The 24892-nt window shown below is 47.7% G+C and overlaps 2 protein-coding genes across 3 annotated transcripts in view; both read left to right on the top strand.

Moving 5' to 3' along the window:
• Positions 1-6197, top strand: part of MSRA (methionine sulfoxide reductase A) — a 230480-nt gene extending 224283 nt beyond the window's left edge. For both annotated transcript variants that reach the window (XM_088162566.1, XM_088162567.1), the window contains exon 6: positions 5380-6197. In XM_088162566.1, coding sequence (XP_088018692.1) covers positions 5380-5544 — 165 coding nt within the window. In that variant the 3' untranslated portion in view covers positions 5545-6197. The remainder of the gene's footprint in view (positions 1-5379) is intronic.
• A 1971-nt stretch (positions 6198-8168) lies between these two features.
• On the top strand, positions 8169-24702 carry LOC106859327 (serine protease 55). The gene is made up of 5 exons (XM_014886487.2): positions 8169-9052; positions 9915-10104; positions 10919-11166; positions 13977-14122; positions 24394-24702. Exons 1-5 carry the CDS (start codon positions 8944-8946, stop codon positions 24679-24681), a joined length of 981 nt encoding a protein of 326 aa, XP_014741973.2. The 5' UTR covers positions 8169-8943; the 3' UTR covers positions 24682-24702.
• The last annotated feature ends 190 nt before the right edge of the window (positions 24703-24892 follow it).

The following is a 24892-nucleotide window of genomic DNA, read 5'->3' as shown; positions in this document are numbered from 1 at the left end:
GACACAGCAGAGTGGGCTGAACTGCCAGAAAGGAGAGGGAAGGGAAGGAGAAAATAAATGAAGGAGAAAATAAAAACATTGGTAATTGCTCATTCCTCTGGACCAAAGTTTGTTTCTCTGGATCAAACGAGCCTGTAGGGCTGAATTTTTGCTCCCAAACCCGCTAGCAATTAATCCACAAGCCTGGCAAAGTCAGCTTAGTTGTTTTCCAGTTAAAAATATCACAGGAATCAAATGTCTAGGATGCCCACAGCCTCCCATCCTAGAGAGTTTATGGAACTAATTCCTTCAAGTCTTCTCCATAGTGCAGCTCCTTTAATTCTTAGAACTTTTGGGAAAAGAGCTGAAATTCAGGATTGCTGCTGCTGGTGTGAAATTTTGAGTGGACACTGCAATGAAGGGAGAGCCCAGAGGATTTTATTTGGTGAGATTGTTGTTAGGGTTTGACATCAGGGGCGATGGTACAGAAGCTGTCACACATGTCAGGATGCTCTGTGGTGTTTCCAACATCAGTGATTTTTCAAGGAGGTTTTAGAAATGCAGCAGCTTCCTGCAACTCACTGGGACACGAGACAAAGTGGATGGATGTTGGTATAAGCTGGTTTATAAAGTGTCTATTGAATCAAACACAGGATGATGCCATTTTTATTAAAAGCCACAAAATGCTTGAAGCCAATTAATACTCCCCTGCTTTACTAATGCCTCTGCTCGGAAAATTAAATGGTTTCATTTAGCAAAACCAATTTTAAAGCCTTTTTGTCAAATTTATAATGACTTCAGCATGAGGAGACTCATGTCTTGCACACATAATAGAGTTTTTTTTTGAAGAGAGCGGGTGCGTAGCGAGGTGCCACGTGCGGAGTAAGAGCAAAGTTGCTCTTCTGAGTGAAGAACTGGTTACAAGTAGGAAATAAAAGGTACAAAAAACTGTTCAGCTTCTGCAGTGAAGGGAGATTAACCTGTCTTGGGAAGCTGTGCAGTTCAATATCCTCACAAAAAGGCTGAAAAAAAAAAAAAGGGTGACAGGCGGCGGTGACGCACCAAAACCCGCTGAGGGTTTGGAGTTATTCCAGGTGAACCAAAGTAGACACGGCCACAAAAAAAGTTGCAGAAGAATCTGACAATACCACAGAAAATAGCTGCTGAAATTCCATGTCAATAAAAGTCAAGTGCAGGCACAATGAGAGGGTTTAAATTAGCCCGGGAAAGAGGTTCTGGCGTCATTGCAGATGGTGCTTTGGAAACATCTGCTCCGTGCTCAGCAGAGGTCAGGAAGGCAAGTGGAATGCAAAGAATTGCTGGGAAAGGGGAATGAAAGAGGAAATGTAAGTACAGGGCTGAATAAATCCGTGGGGCTCTCGAGCACGGTGGAATTCCAGTCACCCCGGTGACTGCAGAGGGGATGGAGAGCTGGGAGAGCTGCAGGGAAGGGTGAGGAGGCTGCCCTGGGTTATGGATTGGGAGAGAAAGGCTCTGGGTCTGGATGAAGATGTGAATGGGCAGGATTAAGGTGTAAAAATCCAGATTTCTACGGAGAGAGGGGAGAAGGAATTGTATTAGGAGATGATCAGGGGAATGGAGCACCTCTGCTGTGAGGAAAGGCTAAAAGGATTGGGATTGTTCAGCTTGGGGAAGGGAAGGATTTGGGGTGACTTTTGGACCTTCCAGTGCCTGAAGGAGCCTACAGGAAATGCAGTGAGGGACTATTTACAAGGGCCTGGAGTGGCAGGACAAGGGGAAATGTCTTCAAATTGAAAGAAAGTAGATTTGGATTGGATGTTAGGAACAAATTCTTCCCTGGGAGGGTGGAGAGGCCCTGGCACAGGGTGCCCAGAGAAGCTGTGGCTGCTCCTGGATCCCTGGAAATGTCCAAGGCTGAGTTGGACAGGGCTTGGATCAGCCTGGGATAATGGAAGTCCCTGCCCATGGCTGGGGTTGGAACTGGATGAGCTTTAAGGTCCCTTCCAACCCCAAATCTGAATTTGGGTTTGGGATTCTGAGATCCAGTGTTTTATAATTGAGGATGTGATGACAACTCTGGCCATCAATGGTCAGGCACGAGTTTAAAGCAAACAGCAAGAAATAAACTTTCACAGTCTGTGAAGAATTAGGAAAATCATTTTACTTCACATTTTTTGCATGCAGAAAGTACAGGTTGGCTGAAAATCTTGTAATGCTGAGGTTCCCACTGCTGGCTTTGACACCTCCATGATCCTGGAGGTCTTTCCCAACCTGAATGATTCTGTGATTGATTCCAGTGTCCCACGATGGCTTTGCCCCCTCTGCAGCTGAGTGAGATTTGGATTCTGGTTTGGTTTGGCCCCTCCTTGGTGGAATCTGACAGGATTTTTGGCTGGATTATCATCAGTTAAAGGATCTCTTGTGATGTTGCAGTGACTTGGCAGTGCTGGGTTAACAATTGGAGTCGATGATCTTTCAGTGCTTTGATGTCTCCTATGAGAAACACCACAGAAATCCTCTAAATGAATAAATTCTCTTTGAATTGCAGTGGAATATTGGAGGGGGAAATGATCCAATGGTTCTTTAAAAATTTTCTGCACTGAGTTAAAAATCCCGAGGGATAATTGCATCATGGTAATGAGGAGGTCCCGTTGGATGGCTCAGGAATTTTGAGACAGAGAGGACTAAAAATTCTTCTAGAACAGGATTACCATCAAATTATATCAGCCTCAGTGGCAGGAAATCAATCCAGAGTGGGCTGATTTACATCTGCCAGAGCCAGCACATCCTGAACCTCCCCATGTCTCCAAGTGATGTTTTTATCTTCACATCAACACTGTCAGTACCAGGAAAATATTTTTCCCCTTAAAATCTAAACATCCAAGGTGGGATTTGGCAGAGTGTCAGAGCCTGGGGTTCCCACTGCTCCTGACAAGAGGACAAAAGTGCATTATAGGGACTCATCTTGGGTTCTGCTTTATTCAGGTTTTAATGGGCTGGGAAGGGATAAATGATGTTTATGCCCTCTTGTGGTGCCTCATCGAATGGAATGGGTTTCCTAACTGACAAAATGAGGCCAGTGATGGAAAAGTCCCAGATTAAAAACCTGCAAAAAACACTGTTTTGCGCAGTGAAATAATCTCTCCCCCTCCAGCAGCATCCTCACGACTCAGGGAAGGGGGAGAGCCCAATTTTGGCTGCATTTGCAGCAGCAGGTAAAATGAGTGATGCCCACGATGGCAGAGCTTGTGCCATCTTTCAGCAGTGAAGATCATTCCAAAGTGTTTTTCCTCTGCTGGGAAGGTCAGAAAGTGAATCAGTGCTTTGTAAAAGGAGCTGTGTTGACACCTCTTTGTGTTTGGTGCTCTTGATGTGTTGTGGTACAAACCTTCACAGGTTTTATCTTCTTTATTCACATGCCTGACAGGTGAATAACCTGATTCCCTTGGGACAAAGCCTGTCCCAAAGATGGAGAAAAGCTGGATGGTGATTTTCCATGGGGAAATAAGGCCAGGTTCCTGTGAAATGGGGCTTGTGATCCCAATTCCTTGTGTGGGAACACAGGGAATTAATGAGTCGAGACCTTCCTGAGCTGTGCTGAGAGTTGCAGGGTTGGGAACTCAGAAATCTCCAGACTGGCCAGTCATGGATTTTGTATCCATCTTATCACTTCATTCCTGGCTGAGGACTGAACACAGCAGAGTGTGTCCTTTAGACAGTGAAATTGTGGGAATAACTCAGAGTGATGCTCTCCAGAGCCCAGCAGCTCAGGCTGTGCTGGGGCAGGATCTGAGAAACTCCAGTGTGGGAAATTTGAAGACTTTTTGTCCCAAATAATCACCTGTTGTTTAAGTCCAGTATTTCTATTGCATGCCATCCTTGCCTCTCCCTGGCCATGTAGGAGATGGAGGAGGAAAGGAATGATTTCCTTTCCACTTCTAGGGTGAGTAAACCCACAATACTGGGTTTAAATGAAAGTACTGGGTTTAACTGGGCTAGGCTTAGGAGGGACTCTCTAACAGGATGGAAAGTGTTGGAATGAGGATCTCCATCTCCAAATATCTTACATAACCAATGTTTTTTGAGGCTCATTCTATCATGATGAAAGAGGATGGACTTGATGACTGATGGCAGATTCACAATTTTGTGATTCCATGTGATGATTTCCATTTGTTTATATTTTATATATTTAATAGTATGATGAAGTAAAATACTTTTCTGGGAATCCTAGATGCTGACCCTTCAATCAATTCTATCTACATCCAGTATTTATAACTACATTTTGCAACAGGACTCTGACATTAATTACAGTGCTTATTAGATTTTAGCACGGACTTCAGAGCACGACTTATGTCCCCACTGAGAAGAGAATTGGCTCCAAAACGTTGGTGTTTACCAGTTTCCTTAGGAAAGAACAATGTATTGGGGAAAATGTCACAGCAATTCATCTTAAAAAGAAATTCTCTCTGTCAGAAACCTCTCAGGAGTTTCAAATTTAGTTGGGGGATATCAGAAAGCAATTAAAGTCTAATTTAAAATCCCCACCCACATTCCATCTTCTCTTCCTGCCAAGTGATTATTGCTCCTGGTCCACGTATTGGCAAATCTTTCCAAAATGAGCCATAATTTGCCTTAAAACTTGAAACTTTCTGGCCAAGATGGAACTTTTCTCTTTGAACAGTGAGTTTGCAGTGACTCTGCAGAAAAAAAAAAAAAGCCCAAATGCTCTGATTTCCCAAGGACATCCCTGGGGTTGAAATTTCACCCAGAAATTCTTCTTGGAAAAGGACATTGGGGGTGGATTTTGAAGCTGAGGCACCTTCCAGGGGAGGTTCCTGGACACTGCAGCTTCCCAGGATGGATCTGAGTGTGCTCTCCCTTTGTTTTGCACTTTCATTGATGGCTCCACATCACTGCCTGGGTTAATAAAGAGAATAAAAGCGTGGCCTGATAAATTATCAAGGTTGTATTTTTATGGTGGATTGGGTTCAATGCCCATGCCATGTATTTTTAACCCATTGTGGGAGAATTCTTCATCCCTTGAGGCAAAACTACCCAATGATTTCATTCCATGGGTTCTCCTTTGTTCACTGAAGGCACTGAAAAGGCAAACTTTGGGCAGTTGTCCGGGTGTAATGGGATGGTAAAGACACAATCTTTTAAATCAATCACCAAAAGATCCCAATTTTCTGGGATCCTGTAGGGAGATGGGAGACCTGGTGGCAGATTAAGCCATAAAAAGGAGATGCTTCACTCCCTGTCTGTGCCCGGAGCAAAACACCACAGAGAGCCAGCAGGGATGAAAAGCTTCCAGGGATGAGCTGGGAATGTGATCCCAGCACTGTGGCTCCTTCAGGGAGGAATCCTGATGTCATTCACAGCAAACCACTAATGGCTTTCCCTGGTTTTTCCTGACAGGTGCTGACAGAGGGAGGCTTTGGCTCCATCACCACCGAGATCCGGGAGGCTCCTGAGTTTTATTATGCCGAGGAATATCACCAGCAGTACCTCAGCAAGAATCCTGGTGGATACTGTGGGCTGGGGGGGACGGGGGTTTCTTGCCCCATCGGCCTCAGGAAATAGCCTGGGCTTGCTCCACCACCTCCTCTTCGTGGCAGGGAGCTTGGAAAAACAACCAGAAACTCCAGGGGTGGATATTCCCACAGCATCCGTGGATAAAGATTTGGGAATCTGCTGGGGAGGCTTTCTGTAATCATAAGTTTTGTGTTTGTAGAGGCAGGGATTGCTCCCATCACAGCTTCTTGCTCTGTGCAGCTCCTGGGGTTTCATTGTCATCTGGAGAGGTGGAAAAAGATCCAAATTTCCAAAAGTTTGGCTCGAAATGCTGTTAAAAGGGTGAACTGGGAGGTGGTTGCACCCATAGCTGCTTTGCATTTACAATGCCTTTGGACTTGTTGATTTTCTTAATTAATTTCCTGCTGTTCCTAGAGCTCTGGCTTCTGGAGATGTGGTTGGGTTCTTTGCCTGTCCCAACCCTGGAATTTGATGTCTTTGGGAAGGATGAATTGATCAGATCAGTGATTCTCCTGCCACAACTCAGCTTTCACAGCATTTAGAACCACCTGTAGTGCCTATTTTCTGAAATGATTTTAGCCAGAAAAAGTCAAAATTGTAATGTGATGCTTCTTTTTGACAGTTCCAAGAGGTGAATAAACACAAAAAGAAATGGGTTTTGTTTCCTGCTCTGCAATAAATGACAGAACAAGAAAAGAAAATGTTCTCTGTGATGTGTTCCAAGTAGATATCTGGGTAGATCTAAAAAAATTATCAAGTATTATAAAATGCTGCAGTTTGCTAATTAAACACCAGGGCTTTTTAATCTGTTTCATCAGGCATGACAGTACAGAGGAGTAGAATTATCCCTATGATTAATTATTTGTACTTTAATAACTTGGGGAGCCCCCACCAAGAGCAGACTCATGGCAAACATAACTTGGGGCAGTCTCCAGTGAGTGTGCAGTCAAAACAGCAGGAAATCCAGACAGGGGGGAAAAAAAAAATCCATTTTGGATTTATTCACAGGGTTCTCAGAGCACAGACTCACAGCTGCAGACAAAGGATGCAGGGATGCACAGTTTATCCCATATGGAAATGGGATCCCGTGGTCCAGGGCTCAAGGGGTGAGCCAGTTTTGAGGGACAGGTAGTGGGACCCAGAGACACAAATCCACAGCACCTCCTCCTCCATGGCTTGGTTTGATGTTTCCTGCTCACCAGCTCAGCTTCAAAGCTCAAAAAGGCCCAAAAAAGCTCCCTGAACATCTCCTGTGAACCTTCCCAGCAGCTCAGACCGTGCTCCAAGCTTGGAGAGACTGAAAATGTGCCCCACAAAGTCAATGTTTGGGATTGTAAATGCAGCCCTGCTCGTTGTATCCAGAGATGAGCAGTAAGTCTGTGCCAGAAAAATCAGCTCCCCATCTTCCCTCATGCTCCTCAGCTGATGCTGAGCTCATCCCAGTCTCAAACTCCAGAGGAAATCTGTCCCCTTGGCCGATTACAGCTGGGTCAGGCTTACAGGAGCTGCCTCAGGCAGGATTCCCCCATTAGGTTCTTTCTGGAGATGCCCCAAAATGTGCCCACAACGCACTCGGAATTTTCATTTCTGTGCTGACTGATCCTGTCCCTAACCTGTCCTGCCATGGAGTTCTTTCAGTGCTCACAGCCAAGTAAACCAGCACCTGTGTCTCATTTCCTTGGCATGAAGTGACAGAGAAGCAAAGAAGAGAGGGAAATAAAGTCTCACCCTCATCCTATGCATTGTCAACGCCTGTGAAATCCAGACTCTGGTGGGAAAACTCCTGATGTGCTCCAAGGCAAAGCATTTCACGTGCTGAATCATCTGGGGACTCATAAAATATCTCCTGGTTCCCTTTGTTTCTTCTTCATCCCCTCTTACTCCATGCTGTAGTTATTGTTTTGAAACAAGCTGGAAAGTCTTTGGGAAAAACTCTTTTCATAGATATCCACAAGTCTGAGCCTGGCTGAGGATTTTTTAAAGCCTTCTCCTGATTTAAATTATGAGTTGGTCTAAAAATCAGCATAATGGCCCCATTGATATTACAATTGGCCCACACCAAAATATTTTGCCGCCACTGAATTATTTGTTGACATCTTTGATTTGATTTTGATTAGATAGTTTTGATTGGGCATTCTTTGAAAATTGTCCTTTGACAGAGCTCCCATTTTCTTCTACAAACAGAGAATCCCAGGATGGTTTGGGTGGGAAGGGGCCTTAAAGATCATCCAGTCTCACCCCCTGCCATGGGCAGGGACACCTTCCACTATCCCAGGTTGCTCCAAGCCCTGTCCAACCTGGCCTTGGAACATTTCCAGAAATGGAGAAACTCTCCTGTTTAAGTACATTCACGTCAACACCCCAGGCATGGTCCAACTGGAGAGAGAATTACCAGGAAATGAGAAAATTAATATGATGATAGGCTTCAGAGAGATGAAGTTGAAAGCTGAGACAGGACCAGCTCCTGAAGTTTGCTAAGATGCTTCAAGATCCAGGAAAGGATCTTGAAATCTTCACCACCATTGCCATACCTGTGGGGGTGTATGCTGGGCTTTGCACCACTTATTAGTGGTTTGTCACCTGTCTTGTCTGTTTTCTTTTGGAGCCAGGATTAATAGAAACACAATTAAGGTGATTCTCGTGTTCAGGCTTGGATGTTTATTATATCTTATTAGAAATTACAAAAAGTATTACAGCACTTCTAGCTCCTTGCTACAAGTGGGAAAATGGCCCCAGCTGAGCCTGCTTCAAGGCCTTTTAAAGCTAAACACACCAATAAAAGTTTAACACTTACATTATTTATCCTTTTGACCCAATAATAGATTCCCACGACCCTTAGAGTGACATTGACTGACCAGCCAAAGGTCACTGCCTGAGTTCTGTGAAGAAGATGGAAGAAGAAGAAGATGAACAAAGAAAAAGACACTACCCCAAATTCTCCATCTCGTCCCATATCCACCACTATACTGTAAAAACCTCAAATTTAAAACTCATTACTAAGTGAAAATACACACATCTAACCCACGACACATTGGTGATTTCTAACTCATTATTCATATTTACAAATCTTCTCCCAGGTTTCAGGTCCAGAGCAGTGTTTTCCAGGGGATCTATGCATGGAAGCACAGAAAGCTCAAAAACTCCAGATTTCTGGGCTCCAACAATATCCTGTGAGGTTAGCCTGGGATACAGACAGGAATTTCACTTCTGCCCTGTCCTTGTTAGAGCTAGAGGAAATCACAAACCTTCTGGAGATCCCTGAGCTTCCCCTCAGTGATGCTTTTGCCTTGGGAAGGAGCATCCAAGAGCTGCACCAACACTCAGGAGTGGCTGCTGTGATGTCACCTGGGTTGTGTTGATGTGGAATGCAGGTGATGTCCTGAGGCACCTGCAGGGGCATCGCTGCTCTGAGAGCTGTGGGACAGTGTTGGACCAGGATGGAATGAGATGCTGCTCCTTACCCTCTCCTGTTTAGCTTCCCTGACCAGCAGTGTCCAGGCAGGTTTTGTTTCTCAGCATTCTCAGCACAGAAGAGATGCAGGATATTCAGATGTGGGTAAGTGAAACGGGCCTGGCCTTGTTCCTTCTGCTCAGGGAATAAAGGTGCAGACTGATGCACCTTCCATTCCCTAAATAAGGATTTTATCCCACCTGCCTATGGGACATGGTCAATGGTCCCTCCCACCCCAAATTCCTGGGCAGCGCTTGGCAGAGTTTAAGTTTGGGGAGGTGACAGGGATGTCACAGACTTTGGGAGAGATCAAAGAACAGATCCAGGGAGGGCATTCTCACCCTTTACTCTGCTGAGACCCCACCTGCAGAGCTGCCTCCAGCCCTGGGGCCAACAGCAGAAGGAGGTGGAGCTGGTGGAGAGAGTCCAGAGGAGGCCATGGAGATGTTCCAAGGGCTGGATCCCTCTGCTCTGGAGCCAGGCTGGGAGAGCTGGGGGTGCTCACCTGGAGAAGGATCCAGGGAGAGCTCAGAGCCCCTTGCAGAGCCTAAAGGGGCTCCAGGAGAGCTGGAGAGGGACTGGGGACAAGGGATGGAGGGACAGGACACAGGAAATGGCTTCCACTGCCAGAGGGCAGGGATGGATGGGATATTGGGAAGGAATTGTTCCCTGGGAGGGTGGGGAGGCCCTGGCACAGGGTGCCCAGAGAAGCTGTGGCTGCCCCTGGATCCCTGGAAGTGTCCAAGGCCAGGTTGGATGGGGCTTGGAGCAGCCTGGTATGGTGGAAGTTGGAGTTGGAAAAAATATTTTTAAATCCCTTCCAACCCCAACCATTGTGTGATTCTGTGTTTCTCTGATTCCATGGATATTTCCATTTCAGTGCTCGGGGATTTTCCTGCCCCTGCCTTTCAGCAGCACAGGCTGTGACACTGCTGAACGTGTCCAAAATGTCCCTTTTTGTACCCAGGGTGTGGCCTCCGACCATCCTACGAGTCCTTCCAGAAGACTGGCAAGAGGACTGGCACAGGGACAGACATCAAGCCTGGGGAATTCCCGTGGCTCGTGAGCATCCAGAGCCACGGGAAGCACATCTGTGGAGGCACCATCATCAGTGCACTGTGGATTTTAACTGCAGCCCACTGCTTTGTAAAGGAGCTGTGAGTGCTCCAGGGCTGGGAGGGCAGCCCAGGCACAGGGAGGGATGAGGTTCCTCCTGGTGGGTGCAGGATGGGCATCTCCTCAAGGTCGTGTGCCACGTTTGTGTGGCTGAACCCTTAAAACAGGGATTGTCTCCTTTGGGGAGAACAATTTTTGAACACAGAAATGTGCAGGAATCTGCATAAGCTGGAGAAGCAGAAGGGGAATACTTTGAGGGATGGCCTGAGCAGCCTTGGATGAGTGCCCCTAATGCTATTCTGATGGCCCTGAGCATTTCCTGTGCATCTACACCTGCTCTAGTGCCTTGTAAAAGGTGATGGATTCCATTCTAGCTCATTGTATCCCCCCAACGACCTTTGCTTTCACACAGCAAACACCTTCACTTCGTGGAAACTCTGAATTTAAAACACCAAGTTCTGGATAAATCAACTCCGTGCAGTGTCCAGGGGCAGAGTCCAACCCTCTGTGAGTCCCCTCCAAAATGTGGCAGGTCTGACAGCCAGGGCTGCTGGGTGACAAATGACGTGTGGCAGCACAGCCTGGAGCAGCTGGCTGGGGACAGCAGGGTCCAAGAGATCCAAAAGATCCAGACCATTCCATCTGTTTGCCACTGACTGGGTTATTTACAACCTGGCTGCATTCACGTTCCACCTCTGTACCTCCCTGCCCTGGAAATCATCCTTTACTAAGAGTGAGGGTAAATTCCTTGGATATTTATAGCCTAAGTCACCATCATGCCCTGCTCTGGGGAGGAGGCACCAACCTTTATAACCCAAATCCTTCATGTTCACCATGTCCTGATTTGTTTTTAAGGCCACCAGATCTGACGGTGGCAGTGGGGGGAGTCGACCTCAACCTCCCCCTGGAAGAGCACAACCCTGACAGCCTGATCCTGCACGAGGAATTCAACAGAACCAGCCTGCAAAATGACATTGCCCTGATCCTGCTCAGCAATCCCATCGAGTTCAGCAAGGAGAAAATCCCTGCCTGCCTGCCCTATGCGTGTGACATGGACACGTGGCAGCACTGCTGGGCTGCTGGCTGGGAGAACACAAGCACAGGTGAGAGCTGGGGGAGATGCATTTGCTGATGGAAGATGGGTTTTAGCCATTTAAAGTGGCTGTTCTCTCTCCCATGAGGGGTTTCCCAGACAAAGTTCCATCCCCCACCTCGCTGGTTAATACATCCAGACCTCCCCAGCCTCTGCACATCCACCAGTTCCCTGTTCAGGACAAGAACCAGGCACCAACAAACCCCCAGGACAAAATCTGGGACTTTTTTTGGCACCACCTCCAAACTTTGGACCTCTTTTTGGCACCCAGATTAAGACAAGCTCCACCCTGGTGGGTAAATTAGCACAGAATCATGGAATTATTATGGCTGGAAGGGACCTTAAAGCTCATCTTATTCCAACCCCCTGCCAGGGGCAGGGACACCTTCCACTATCCCAGGTTGCTCCAAGCCCCATCCAGCCTGGCCTTGGACACTTGTGGGATCCTGGTGGGCAACTTCAGCTCGGGATATTTTATGAATCACCCAGTTAGGCTGGATCTAAAATGGTCTGGACTAAAGGAAATGAAGGTTTAGGTCTGTCTTTGGCTTAATGCCTCCATCCAGCTGGATTGACTCATTGGTTCTGGCCACTCCTTCCTTCACTCGTTTAGGACTGCAGATTGCTGTTGCTAATTGATCTCATTTAAGCCCTAATGAAAGCAGTTCCAGCAATGATTGTGACCCAAAATGTCTATCCTGAACAAATGTCACTAAATGAGCTGTTTCATTATTGGAAAGAATTAATCAGGACTGGGAGGCCAAGGGGGTGCCTTGGAGCTTGAGTGGTCCTTCCCAGGATGCACTAAGTGAATATCCCATTGAATCCTTGCTATTCTGCTCCAAAGTGTTGCTGATTTTTTCCATGAAACCTCTCATTTTCCTCCTTAGGCTTCATTTTCCTTCTTAGGCTTCATTTTCCTCCCTCAGCAGTAACACTCTCATAGTTGTGAAACTCTCCCATTTTACCAAGGTGATGTGTTCCTAGAGCAGAGGGGCTGCTGCAGAATCCCTCTGCAGGATTTCTCTGTGCAAAAACCACGGAGCAGCTCTGGGGATTGGCTTCGTGCTGCTGTATGGGCTCAGCTGACAGGGATTCTGCTTCCAAAAATTGGTGGTGATGTGCTCAGCCCTGGCACCTCCCACCCTCTGTCTGGTAGAGGCTTCAGAAGAAATCCAGCAGAGGCTGAGTGTGGTGTGACAGGGGCAAAGCCAAAAGGGACAGAATCAGGGAATTGTTTGGGTTGGAAGGACCTTAAATCATCCAGTTCCACCCTTACCATGGGCAGGGACAACTTCCACTATCCCAGGTTGCTCCAAGCCCCATCCAGCCTGGCCTTGGACATTTCCAGGGATCCAGGAGCAGCCACCTCTTCTCTGGGCACCCTGTGCCAGGGCCTCCCCACCCTCCCAGGGAACAATTCCTTCCCAAAATCCCATCTATCCCTGCCCTCTGGCAGTGGAAGCCATTCCCTGTGTCCTGTCCCTCCATCCCTTGTCCCCAGTCCCTCTCCAGCTCTCCTGGAGCCCCTTTAGGCTCTGGAAGAGGCTCTAAAGTCTTCCCAGAGCTTTCTCTTCTCCAGGTGAACACCCCCAGCTCCCCCAGCTTCTCTCCATAACAGAAGGGCTTCACCTTCCTGGAGATTCCTACACCAAAGCATTTTCATCTTTGGGCACTTCCATCTTAGCTGGAGAAGGGATGTGACAACTTTCCATCTTTTACATCTTGTCATTGAGTCAGTTTCCTGAAGGTTCTGGGAGGATTTAGCACAGTGAAATATGAAACAAGGGGTGAGTTTCAAATGATCTGGAGATCTCAGTTTTATCCTTTAGACTCAGGTTCACTTCAGACAGAAATGTGGGTGAAATAAGTGAGGTTTCCAAGTAGCCCAGCACATTTTCAGTCTTTCTGTCACTTGCAGGTGCCAGCTGTGATTTCTGTATTCCCATCCCGAGGGAAGAATAAAGCAGATATTTCCTTTATGTGCTGCCATCCCCAAAGAGCCACTTTGTGAAGATCCAGCTGGTCCCCTGGGTGAGGCATGGCCTTGCATCCCTCCCTGGGGAGAACAATTGGATATTAAGGGAAAATTTCTTCCCTGGCAGAGTTGTTGGGCATTGGAACAACTGCCCGGGGCAGTGCTGGAGTCCCCATTCCTGGAGAGATTTAAAAGCCCTGTGGATGTGGCACCTGGGACATGGGGCAGAGGTGGCCTTGGCAGAGCTGGGATGGTTGGACTGGATGATCTCAAAGGCTGTTTCCAATGTCAATTATTCCATGATTCCTTAATTCCAAGATTAGAATTCTGGGGGAAGCTCAGTGGACTTTGATCTTTGGGGGCTTGCTCAGGATCCCATGAAAAGCCCCTCGGGCTGAGTTCCCAAAAAATCCATGAATGAAAAACTCGAGGTGTGCAGGGCAGCTCATCACTGAGACCTCCAGCAGGAAAATCCATCCCTATGGGGGTTTCCCAGTAGTCTGACATTCCTGGAAGTGTCCAAGGCCAGGCTGGACAGGGTTTGGAGCAACCTGGGATAGTGGAAGGTGTCCCTGCCCATGGCAGGGGTGCCACTGGATGAGCTTTAAGGTCCCTTCCCACCCAAACCATTCTGGGATTCTGTGACAAACTCAGGAGCACAAACTCATGATTGCCAACACTTGGGGATCCCCTGTATGCTCCCAAGACCCCAAAACCCTACAGTTCTGCCCAGAGATCCCATTGCTCTGAGATGCTTTGGAAATCCAGCTGAGATTCTTCCCAAAAGGAAATCTCCAGCTGCTCTGCAGCTTTGTTGATCCTTCTCTTTTCATTTGCTGCAGCATTCCATGTGCTGCAGAAAACACAGATGAAGCTGATCAGCAAGGAGAAATGCCTGGAGCAGATCCCACACCTCGTGGGGAGTGTGATGTGTGCTGAGACAGAGCGAGGAGGAGGAGGAGGAGGAGGAGGAGGAAGAGGCTGCCAGGTAAAGGGACCAGCGTCCCTGGTCTTCTTCATGGCCAGGTTACAGACTGAAAGGAGACAGGAATGGTTGTCCAGGAGGTTTAAGGCAAAAGAATTGGGAGGGAAGTTTAATCTGGGGGTGTTAAATATTAGAAAAACTTCTCAGGTGAGGTCTTGGCTCTGACCCAAATGTGCTTGGTTAGTCTGTGAGTGCCAGAATGAGCCACATCTTGTGGCAGTGTGTTGGTGACAGAGAATGAGGGACTTTTCAAGCTAAATTACAGTCTGAGCAGTATTTGATATCAGGGAGCTGACACAAACACCCAAATGAGGCAAAACTCACCCAGAACCTGTTCCCACACGACACATTCCACCCCCAGGATCTCTGCCCTGGTGTCAAACAGAGTCTGGAGGCCAAAAATCACCTTTTCTTTCATAGCATCCAACTTCCAACCCCTCTCCTGAGACGCTGACAAGGACTGGGCTCTCCTGCAGCCTCTGGTTCCAGACTGAGATTTCCCTCCTCCACTGGGCAATGGTTTTCTAGGAATCACAGAATGGTTTGGGTTGGACAGGGCCTTAAATCTCACCCAGTTCCCACTAGTGCCATGGGCAGGAACATCTTCCACTATCCCAGGTTGCTCCAAGCCCCACCCAGCTGTATTTTATACATGTCCATGGGTTTGGAGGGGTCTGGATGGGGAGACACATGGATGGACAGCTCCATCCTGTAGGAATTGCTCATTCCAGGAATTAAACCAGCACCCAGGACAGAAAGAGATCCTCTGACCTTTAGGCAAAGACAGGGGGCACCAGGACCATGGGACTCTGAGGGAAAGTTTTGCAAAATTATTTTTTGATCAGCATCTGCCTCTGAAACCAACCAAGAAGTGACTTTCACCTCCATTAAATTAAATTTTAAAAATTCTTAAAAAGAAACCTGCCACAGGATAACATTAACATGATTAAAGGATGCACTGCCCAACCCAGCCTAGCCTGAAGTTCTGTGGGTGAATGATGCTGCTGAAATAGCAGGAGCACTTGTTCCCAGCAAAATGAATCTCCTGGACTCAGAAAGCTGATGAAGAAGCTGTTTTGATCCACAAAATAATGTCAGAGGTTTTAGAGGAATGAAGTAGGAATGTGAGATTTCCAAGCAGCAGAAGCACACATCCTTTGCACGGGTGATAAAACTCAGAATTCAGCATCTCTCTGATTTTAGTGGGATTGTGACCAGGCAGGAATGCTTTGTAAACTGGAATAAAGGGAACAGGACAAAACCAGAGCTGAGGATAGAAGTTGTACTTTTCAGGGATGAAACAAGTGACAGGACTTGCCACCAGATTTTGCTGATTTGCTGGAGGGGAAGTGTTTTGCTGCTGGATGGTTTCCTGGATTTCTGAGAAGTGCTGATTAAAGCCAGGGGAACACATTTTGGCCTCACCAGGTTGGGTCAGAAGCCTGGTGGCTTGTCCATAGGAGGCTGCCTGGTCACGGCCTGGCACAGCACAGGGCTCAACCTGATGCATCAGGGACCACTGGGCAGAATCCCAGAATTATTTAGGTTGGAAAAGACCTCTAAGATCACTGAGTCCAGCCCATGATCAATCCCCACCTTGTCACCAGCCCAGAGCACTGAGTGCCACATCCAGGAATTCTGTGGCACTCCAAATTTCCCTGGGCAGCTCCTTCCAAAGCCTGACCATCCTTGCAGAAAAGAAATTTTTTCCAATATTCAACCTAAACCTCCCCTGGCACAGCTTGAGGATTTTTTCCCTTATCTTGTTGCTGTTCTCTGGGAGAAATCCTGACCCCTCCCGGCTGTCCCCTCCTGTCAGGGAGTTGTGCAGAGCCACAAGGTCCCCCCTGAGCCTCCTTTTTTCCAGGCTGAGCCCCTTTCCCAGCTCTGTTCCCTTCCCTGGATGTGCTCCAACTCCTCAGTGTCCTTCTGGCAGTGAGGGGCCCTGAACTGGACAATCCATCTGCACTGTGCTGCCTCTCAAGCTATCCCTGTAAGGATTACAGGGTTTGTGTCAGCTGAGAGTGATTTCAAAGTGCCCAAATCCTTCACATCCTCATCTCTGTCACAGGCACAGAGCAGCCCTGGGCGTGGTGTTGGTCTGGCCCATCCAGATGTGTCCTGGAGACTTCCATGCTCCAGCTCTTGCATGGATCAGGAGCCACCCACGAGTCACTGTGGAGAGGCCAGGAAGGATGAGAAGCTTGGGCAGAGATTCCTGGTCAGGGAACAAGCCCTGGAGATGCTGACTTTGCTCCAGCAGCTGTAGCCCAAGGGAGATAAAAGCCTGATATTAACCTTTCCTGGGAATTTCTGAGAATCAGGATATGTATTTTCATGTCCAGAGCCAGGCTGAGGCAGGAAAATTGCTGGACTTGAGGTTGTAAGTCCACATGATCCACATCTGGATCCAAATCTGTGAACTGTGATAGAGGGAATAACTTTTCACACAGGGAGACAGTGACAGGACAAAGGAGAATGGTTATTAGGATGTGAATATTAGGATGTGGATATTGGGAAGGAATTGTTCCCTGGGAGGGTGGGGAGGCCCCGGCACAGGGTGCCCAGAGAAGCTGTGGCTGCCCCTGGATCCCTGGAAGTGTCCAAGGCCAGGCTGGATGGGGCTTGGAGCAGCCTGGGATAATGGAAGAAATCCCTCCTGATGTCCAACCTGAACCTCCCCTGGTGCAGCTTGAGGCCACCCCATGAATAGAAAAGCCATAAATTAAAAAGGCTCAGACATTTCACCAGCTGCCCTCATACCAGACCAGCCTAATTTGTGGATAACTGACCATGTTCCTCTAATAACTCAAGGAGATTGAATAGCAGAGCTCCCCAATATTTGTACTTTAAAAAAATAATCCATCCCCTTAAAAAGAAATATCTATTCTATCCCAATTCCCTGGCAGTTCTGCAGACAAATATATGGATTGGCTGGGAATTAACACTACCAGGAGCTGTAATTGACTTATAGTTCTATTTAGTCATAAACATTAACATTAATGGATGTTCAGGGGGTACAAGTGCTAAAGAACAGACACTGGAGATGGCCTATGTATTATTTTTTTGTGTGCTACATTTCTTCCATGACCCCATGAACCACGATTGATGTCTCATTCCTTGCTTTCTTAAGTATCTTTTGTTAGGCTCTGATGCAACGGTAACTTGAACAATAATTAGAGTATAAGGGGCTCACAAAGCAAATATCTCCTTCAGTGCCTTCCCAGCCCAGGCAAAATTCAGTAAATGGCCCAATTATAGTTCAGAGGGGCTGTGGGGGGAGCTCTGATGTGGTGATTAGGACAAAGAGTGTTCAGCTGGAGTCACAGGTCACCTACAGTTCAGCAGCACAGGAAGGGGGGGCCAGGCTCTGATTCCAGGGGAAGGAATCATTGGGTGACCCCCAAGAGCAGTGGGGTGGTTCCAGCTCAGCTGAGCCCTGGGCTGCAGGTATCCACCCCCTCGTACAGCCTGCAGCAAGGGGCAAATTGGCCATAAATCACACAGTGGTTGGGGTTTAAAGGGTTTAAAGCTCGTCTGGTTCCAACCTTCCACTCTCCCAGGTTGCTCCAAGCCCCATCCAGCCTGGCCTTGGACACTGCCAGGGATCCAGGGGCAGCCACAGCTTCTCTGGGCACCCTGTGCCAGGGCCTCCCCACCCTCCCAGGGAACAATTCCTTCCCAATATCCCATCCATCCCTGCTTTCTTCCAGGTTCGAGCCATTCCCCCTTGTCCCATCTCTGAAAATGCCCTTCTCAGCCTCTGGGATGCTCAGGGCTCTCACCCCACAGAGCTGGAGCAAAAGCAGCAGTTTTGTGCAAACCTGGGTGGGGTTTTCCAGACATTTCACAAATGTCTTTTTTATAACCATCAGCATCTACAGAACCATCTTTCCATCAACAGGAAGAAAACAGCCCTGGTGATGGGAGTCACTGAGATTGTTTTGAGCATCTTTGTTAAAATGACAGCAGGCCCTGTATGTGTGTTTATTGCTCGCCATGAACTGAAATCCAGCTGGAGGGGTTTAGCTCACAGGGGGCACTCCAAGGCAGGACAGTTGCCTCCATTTAATTCTCTATTAGATATCCCATAATATCCCCTGGTATCCCACTGCTCCCAGCTCAAACTGTGCCCCAGTGACTGCAATGGGAGCTGACACTTGCACTGGAAAAGCTCTGGCATCCTTTCACACGGTCTTGAATGCTTTTGCTGGTCCAAACGTGGCCCCAAAAACTGCTAAGAAAGACTTGTGAAATATAATTTTTTGAAGGAAAGAAGTCTGCAAATGAAGACTGTGTTTTTATAGCTAATTGTCGTGGATTCAAGGGGAAGAGCACAAACCAGGATGGTGTGGTCAGACCCTGAAGCTGCTCAAAATCCCTGAGCAGGGGTGGTTAAAGGATGGTCTGGCTCCAGGGGTGGGGAGCATCCACAGGAGCTCTGAGGTCCTTCTGCCTCTCAGCCAAATGTTCCCTGGGGCCAGGAGTCACAACTGTCCACGTTTCAGTCCAAACTGCACAAAAGCACTTTGTTATTTTATTATTACCTTAATAACAGAATCACTGAGGATGGAAAAGCCCTCTGGGATCATCGAGTCCAACCATTCCCCCAGCACTGCCAAGGCCACCACAAAAACATCTCCCCAGGTGCCACTTCCACCTGTTTTCTGAACATTTCCAGGGTTGGTGACTCCACCACTGGACAACCCTTTCAGTGAAGACATTTTTCCTAATATTCAATGTAAATGTGGTGCATTGTGAGGCTGTTTCCTCTTTTCCCATTGAACAGAGGGATCCACTCCCCATCCTTATGGATTTCCCATCACTGAGCTATTGCTACCACCACGAGGTGTTTCTTTTCCCCAAGGGACAGATTGCTTTGAGCAGGAAGGTGTCCTGGGAAGCCCCAGAACAAAGCAGTGGAGAAGTGTTTGTGCATTTGCTGTCCCCTCAGTTTTCTTCTGAAGGGTCCTTTGATGTGCAGCTCACAAGAATCAGAACACTTTTCCTGTGGCCCATGAGTTTTTAGGGCTTTCATCACTTTATCATTTTATGGTGTGGGCAGACAAGTGAGCACATTCAGGCTCTGATGGCTTCATTTTTTCCTCTGTGAAAAATTAATTCCCGATCTAAGACTCTGGGATGATGATGAGGATGATGTTGGGTGTCTCCTTTGGGTCACAGATTTTACTCTCTCAAACTGAAGCTGTCTGGGAGTCCAGCGTGGCTTTGTGTGCCTGGTGGGGAGCAGAACATCTCTGGATCCAGCTGGAAACAAAATCCCAGCTTGCCCTGGGAGTGGGGAATGGCTGTGATGACTCAGAGAAGCTGCTTCTCATTCAATGACAGCTTTGAAGGGAAGCTGTGACTCACAGGCACATCCAAATTCTTTAAAGGAGTTGCCAACCCTGTGGAAGAGGGTGGTTCAACCATCTAAAATGTTCTGAGATTCCCAAAATTCCTGCAAGGAGATTTGTCACCAAGGGTTCGTGGAGAAGCTGGGCTGCCATGAAGTGGAAAGGATCTGAACAAAGAACTTACAGGGAGAGTTTTGTTGGCATCCATGTGAGGAATTTTGATGTTCCGGGAGGGAAAATGCCACGATGACCAAGTTTGCCAATGCCACAGCGTTACTCAAAGTGGTCAAAGTGAAAAGTTTCTGTGCAGAGGTGCATCAGGTCCCGTTATTCTGAGTGACTGGGGGTTAAAACAGCAGCTGCAGCTCATTATTGATAAAGAAAAAGTAATGGATATATGGAGAAGCAATTCCAGCTGTACACTGGCCATAATAGGCTCTAATTTAGCTATTACCGTGTCAGAAGAACTATGAGTAGTCCTTCAAAAACATCAGCTTGAGGCTCTGGGGAGGTCAAAAGGGCAATGAGAGCATTAGGAATTGTTAGGATGGGAATAAGTGGCAAAACAAAGGTGTTGTGCCAGGGCACTGCCCCTGGGAGCCTCCCTGCGTGTGATTCCCGTCCCTTCCATCTGAGAAAGGAGTGGTAATTTTAGAAAAAGGAGGGAAGCAGAACAGGAAGGATGAGCAGGGCCATGGGAGAGCTCCTGGCAGCACAGGGAATAGCAGAGCAAGACTGTGAGGCTGGCAGGAGAGATGGCTGATGGGGATTTGGGGACATTTCCAGCCTCATGGGCAGCGTGGAGAGGACTCACGAGCTGTCCTCATGTCACTGCTGCTCCAAGCACGTGAAGGACAGGTGTCAGGTGGCCTTATCAGGCCTAAAACAGATTTGTTTTAGATCTTCTGTAGGTCTAAAAGAAATAGAAGGAAGCGTTTTTCCTTCCATCAGATAATTAAACTGTGGGAGTCGCTGACCAGGATGTTGTGGGTATTCTTCCTAAGGGATAAATGGATTCAAAAAGCAATTAGGCAATTTCCTGGATGAAGATCTCTCTGAGGCCATTAAGCACTGGGATGTAAATACAGCTCTGTAAACACTTGTCCTGCTCCTGGTTCTCCTCCCCTGAGCACTTTCTGCAGATGACAGAGACAGGAGTCTGGGCCACAGGGCTTTGGCCAGAAGCATCTGCACTGTCTGTGCCACTGCAGTCACTAATGGCCCTGCTGACATCACAGGGGGTGAATTTGGGTCATCTTCTCCCATTTTCCAGCCGGGGGATGGAGGCACAGAGGAGCTGAAGGTTCTCAAAGGGTTTGTGTGAGCTGCCCTCTATTACCTGCTGCATTTCTAATGCCACAACCTCCTTTAAAGACAGCTGGAAACCACTGGGAAAATTATATTTGCCAAAGCCTTTGCCTCCAGCAGCTCTGGTGGGCACTGTTGTTATTCCCAGTGCTGTTGTTCCCAGTGCTGATTGTCCCCAATTTGCACAGAGCTCACCAACATGAAAATGAAACCAGCAATGACTTGCAGGGATTGTGCATCCACCTAATGAGGATCAGATGAGTTGTTCTCCCACCCCCAGAGCTTCTCCCACCTCGGAAGATTTATGTGGCTGAACGTGTTTGTTCTGATCAATGACTGTGCTGCAGACACGAATACAAATGTAAAAGAGAGATTAGACTTTTGATCCAAAGCCCACTAAAGGCAGCAGAAGGGCTCCTGATGCTCACAAAAAAAAAAAAAAAAAAAAAAAAGGTTTTGGACGCAGTGAAAAAGATGAAATTTTTGGTCAGCTTCAGTGAACAAAGCACCTTGTTAGGCAGTGACAGATTTTATACAACCCACAGCTATTTATCAGTGAATGTATCATTGCTTTCACCTCTCCTAATGGGAGGATTAACATCTTTAAGGCAGGAATTCAGCACCACATCTGATTTGTTACACTTGCTTTTCACTCATCTTCGACATGACAAGAAACATGAAAAAACAGAAGCAAAGCTGCTATTTTTAGGTTGGTTTTTCCAATCCAGAAACTTGGCACTTAGAGGGAAAAGCAGGAGCAGGTATCTGGTGTGTGTTGCTGACCAGGAGCGTTTCAGCACCGGGGTACAGGAGTCTGAAAAAGCAGCGTTTATTAATCCTTCCATCCTCAGAGTCATTAAACTGAGCGTTCATTAAATTAGCATCGCTGGAAGCATCACAGAGCTGAGATAATTGTCCCAGCACTCAAAAACTCGCTCCTCCCACACCCTTTCCTCCACAAGGATGGAAAACCTTGGACCGGAGTTCCTGAAGGCTTAAGGTGGATGCGGGGATATTCAGGATTGTCCGAGGACTGAGTTAATTTTCTCCATTTTTAGTCCTATAAAAACCAGGCTCCTGATTCATCCGGGCTGCTGCTGTAATGATTGATGTGAGATTATCACACGGAGAGGATGATCTGGCCCAATTTGTGATAAAATCTCATGTTAAATAGCTGAAGTTCAGAGAAATGATGAGTTGTACCCAGGAAGCAGAGCAGCTCAGCCCGTGTGGAAAGAGATCAGGATTTGGGTTCCAGGGCTTGTGGATTAGGGGAATGGATTTGGGACAGCTGCCTGGGCTGCTCAGAGCATCCCTGAGCTCCATCCCTGCCCAAGTTTTAAATCAGCAATCCCCCAAACATCCCCATCTCCCCACCAACAAGGCAGGGAACCAAATTGCCGTGGTTCAGGAGGAAAAGAGGGGAAGAGCAGATCTGGTTTGGGAGGGGAGCTGCCTGAGACAGGGTTTAAATCGGGATCTCTGGCTCTGCCGATCGCATCCCTGCCCTGCCCTTTCCCAGCTCTGGATGCGACAATTCCCGCGGGGACAGCCACAAGGCATCGGGAATTCGGGAATTCACTGCTGCTCCCCGGGAAGGAAGAAAGGAAGATCCTAAGATCCTTTAAGTTGGAGGCTCAAAATCTCCTTTTTTTTTTTTTTTTTTTTTTTTTTTTTTTTTTCTGCTGGGAAAAGCTGGAGCGGAGCATCCCGGGCTCCCTCTCTCCAGACTCCTCTCATTATCCCCTTGGGAAGCTCCCAGAGCCTCCAGGATAATTCCTTTGGTCCCTTCCTGCCCCGAAGGGATCCGCAGTGAAATCCCCGGCAATGCAATCCTGCTGGATGCTCATTCATCCCAACAGGAGGAAAGGCGGCTCCAAGGTCACCTCTGTGGTTTTCACGGGAATTCTTGGCTGAAATGGGATCGGGAAACCTCTTTAGATGCTGGGTGTGAAGACGGTCCAGCAGCACTGCTTGAGATGCAAGGACGTGGCTGTAATAACAAGAAACAGTGTTGGTTTTATGTTGGGACTCAACAATCTGAGCCTAAATGAGTTTGTAAATCTCTGGGCTTTGTTGATCCCTTCCAGCTCAGGATATTCTGTTATCCTACAAATATTTCCTCTGCATTTATCTTAATTTTTACCTCCTGAATGAATTCTGAGCTGAAAAAAAAAAAGAAAAAAAAAAAAGAATATTAATGACCAGAACCCTCTGGCTACTGGAGTGGGAATTCAGCCATAAACTTCAGCGAGGGCTGATGAGCTGCACAGGGAACTTCAGCCCCTTCTTTGCTCCTTAATTAATGTGTGTTAGCTCAGGGTAGCTGCTGGCAGAAGGGGTTTCATCCATTAATGACAAAGATGTTTCCCAAAGTAGGGTGCAAACAGGGAAGGACAACATTTCCCAGTAAAGTTTGCTGTCTTGGGAGATGGATTTGTATTGAATTTGTTTAGCACAAGTGCTGATTAGAAAAGGTGGAAAAAAGATTCAAACCCACTGTAGAAGGAGATTTATTTATAGCAGGGACTGCACAACACTGAAGATATCCTGGAATTCCAGACTGGTTTGGCTTGGAAGGATCTTAAAAATCCACTATCCCAGATTACCCCAAGCCCCATCCAGCCTGGCCTTGGACACTTCCAAGGATCCAGGGGCAGCCACAGCTTCTCTGGGCACCCTGTGCCAGGGTCTCATCACCCTCACAGGGAACAATTCCTCCCCAAATTCCCATCTACCTTTGTCCTCTGGCAGTGGGAAGCCATTCCCTGTGTCCTGTCCCTCCATCCCTTGTCCCCAGTCCCTCTCCAGCTCTCCTGGAGCCCCTTTAGGCTCTGCAAGGGGCTCTGAGCTCTCCCTGGATCCTTCTCTTCTCCAGGTGAACACCCCCAGCTCTCCCAGCCTTTTCTCAGAAAAATGCTGCACCTGCCTTGGGTGGGTTTTGTGCTGCTTTCTCTTCTCCCTGGGCTTGTGTGCAGAGACTCCAGGGCTGGATGTGCTCTTGGTGTTCCAGCTACAGCAGCCAACAGGAGAATAATCCTCTTTTTGACGTGGCTGCAACCTGCGTTTGAAGCCTTGCCCGCACTGGGTGAGTGGTGGTTGTCCTTGCAACAGCAGGAAAGTTTTCAGGGAAGTGACTGTGGCTTCAAGAAGGATTTGTCAGGATTATTGTTCATCTGCTGCCCAATTTCAGGCTGCCAGCCCCCAAAATTCACAGTGGCAGGTACCCAGCACCTCCACACAGCAGCTTTGTGGAGACTGAGTGAGCAGTCACAGCAAATGTGCCTTTTCTCTCTGGGATGTTGTCTCTTGCTGACAGGTTTCAGGTATCCTGCTGGGGCCACAGGAGCATGTGGAAAAGGCTGGGAATGACAGGGCCAGAACTTGGGACTGATCTCCTCCCCTTGCCTTCTGTATCTATTTATTCTGCAGGGTCTCGGGGCTGAGCTGTGAAATTTTGAACCCAAATTCCCTTTTTTTTTATTTCCCCTTCCCCAAATCCTCACAGAGCTGAGACAGAGATTGATTTTCCCGCTCAGGCTGTGCGAAGCAGCTGCTCTGAGGGTCCTGAGGCTGGATCCAGGTGTAACATTCCTGCTTCTGTCACAGGTGGACAGCGGGGGACCCCTGGTCTGCAGCTACTGGAGCACCATGAAGTGGTTCCAGGTCGGCATCATCAGTGGAGGAAAGCCAGACCACAGGGTTTTAACACCAGTTTGCAGCTACCAGGAGTGGATTGAGAAGGAAACAGCCATAAGGGGAAAACCTTTCTTCACTGAGGGTGTGGACTCTGGAGCACATCTCAGGGTCGCTCGTTCCAGGGCTGGACCACGGGTGGAGTTTCTGGAGTATTGTCTCCTTTTATTCATCTTTTTAATAGCAACTAAATTACCCTGAGAGAAGATATTTGAAAATAAAAGTCAGAACTGCCACTTCATTCTTTTTTTCTGAGGCCAGCCTGCTCCATGTCACTGATGTGGACACAGGCACCAACGGGAGATGTCACAATGAGAGAAGGAGTGAGGCAGAGGGTGGAGAAATTAAATGAAGGAGGCAGGATTTGGGCAAGAAAGGCCAAAATCCTCTGGAAAACACAGATTTTCCAAAC

Source organism: Sturnus vulgaris, chromosome 3 (assembly GCF_052056855.1).
Source record: "Sturnus vulgaris isolate bStuVul1 chromosome 3, bStuVul1.hap1, whole genome shotgun sequence".
Classification (NCBI taxonomy): domain Eukaryota; kingdom Metazoa; phylum Chordata; class Aves; order Passeriformes; family Sturnidae; genus Sturnus; species Sturnus vulgaris.
Note: the sequence above shows the minus strand (reverse complement) of the source record. Positions and strands in the feature narration are given on the sequence as shown.

What these genes read in the sequence shown, in the direction of transcription:
- LOC106859327 (XM_014886487.2), top strand. Translation starts at nt 8,944, where the DNA reads ATGCTGCTCCTTACCCTCTCCTGTTTAGCTTCCCTGACCAGCAGTGTC. An exon ending in CTGGGAGAACACAAGCACAG is followed by an intron (nt 11,167 to 13,976) that starts GTGAGAGCTGGG and finishes CATTTGCTGCAG; the next exon opens with CATTCCATGTGCTGCAGAAA. An exon ending in GAGGAGGAAGAGGCTGCCAG is followed by an intron (nt 14,123 to 24,393) that starts GTAAAGGGACCA and finishes CTTCTGTCACAG; the next exon opens with GTGGACAGCGGGGGACCCCT.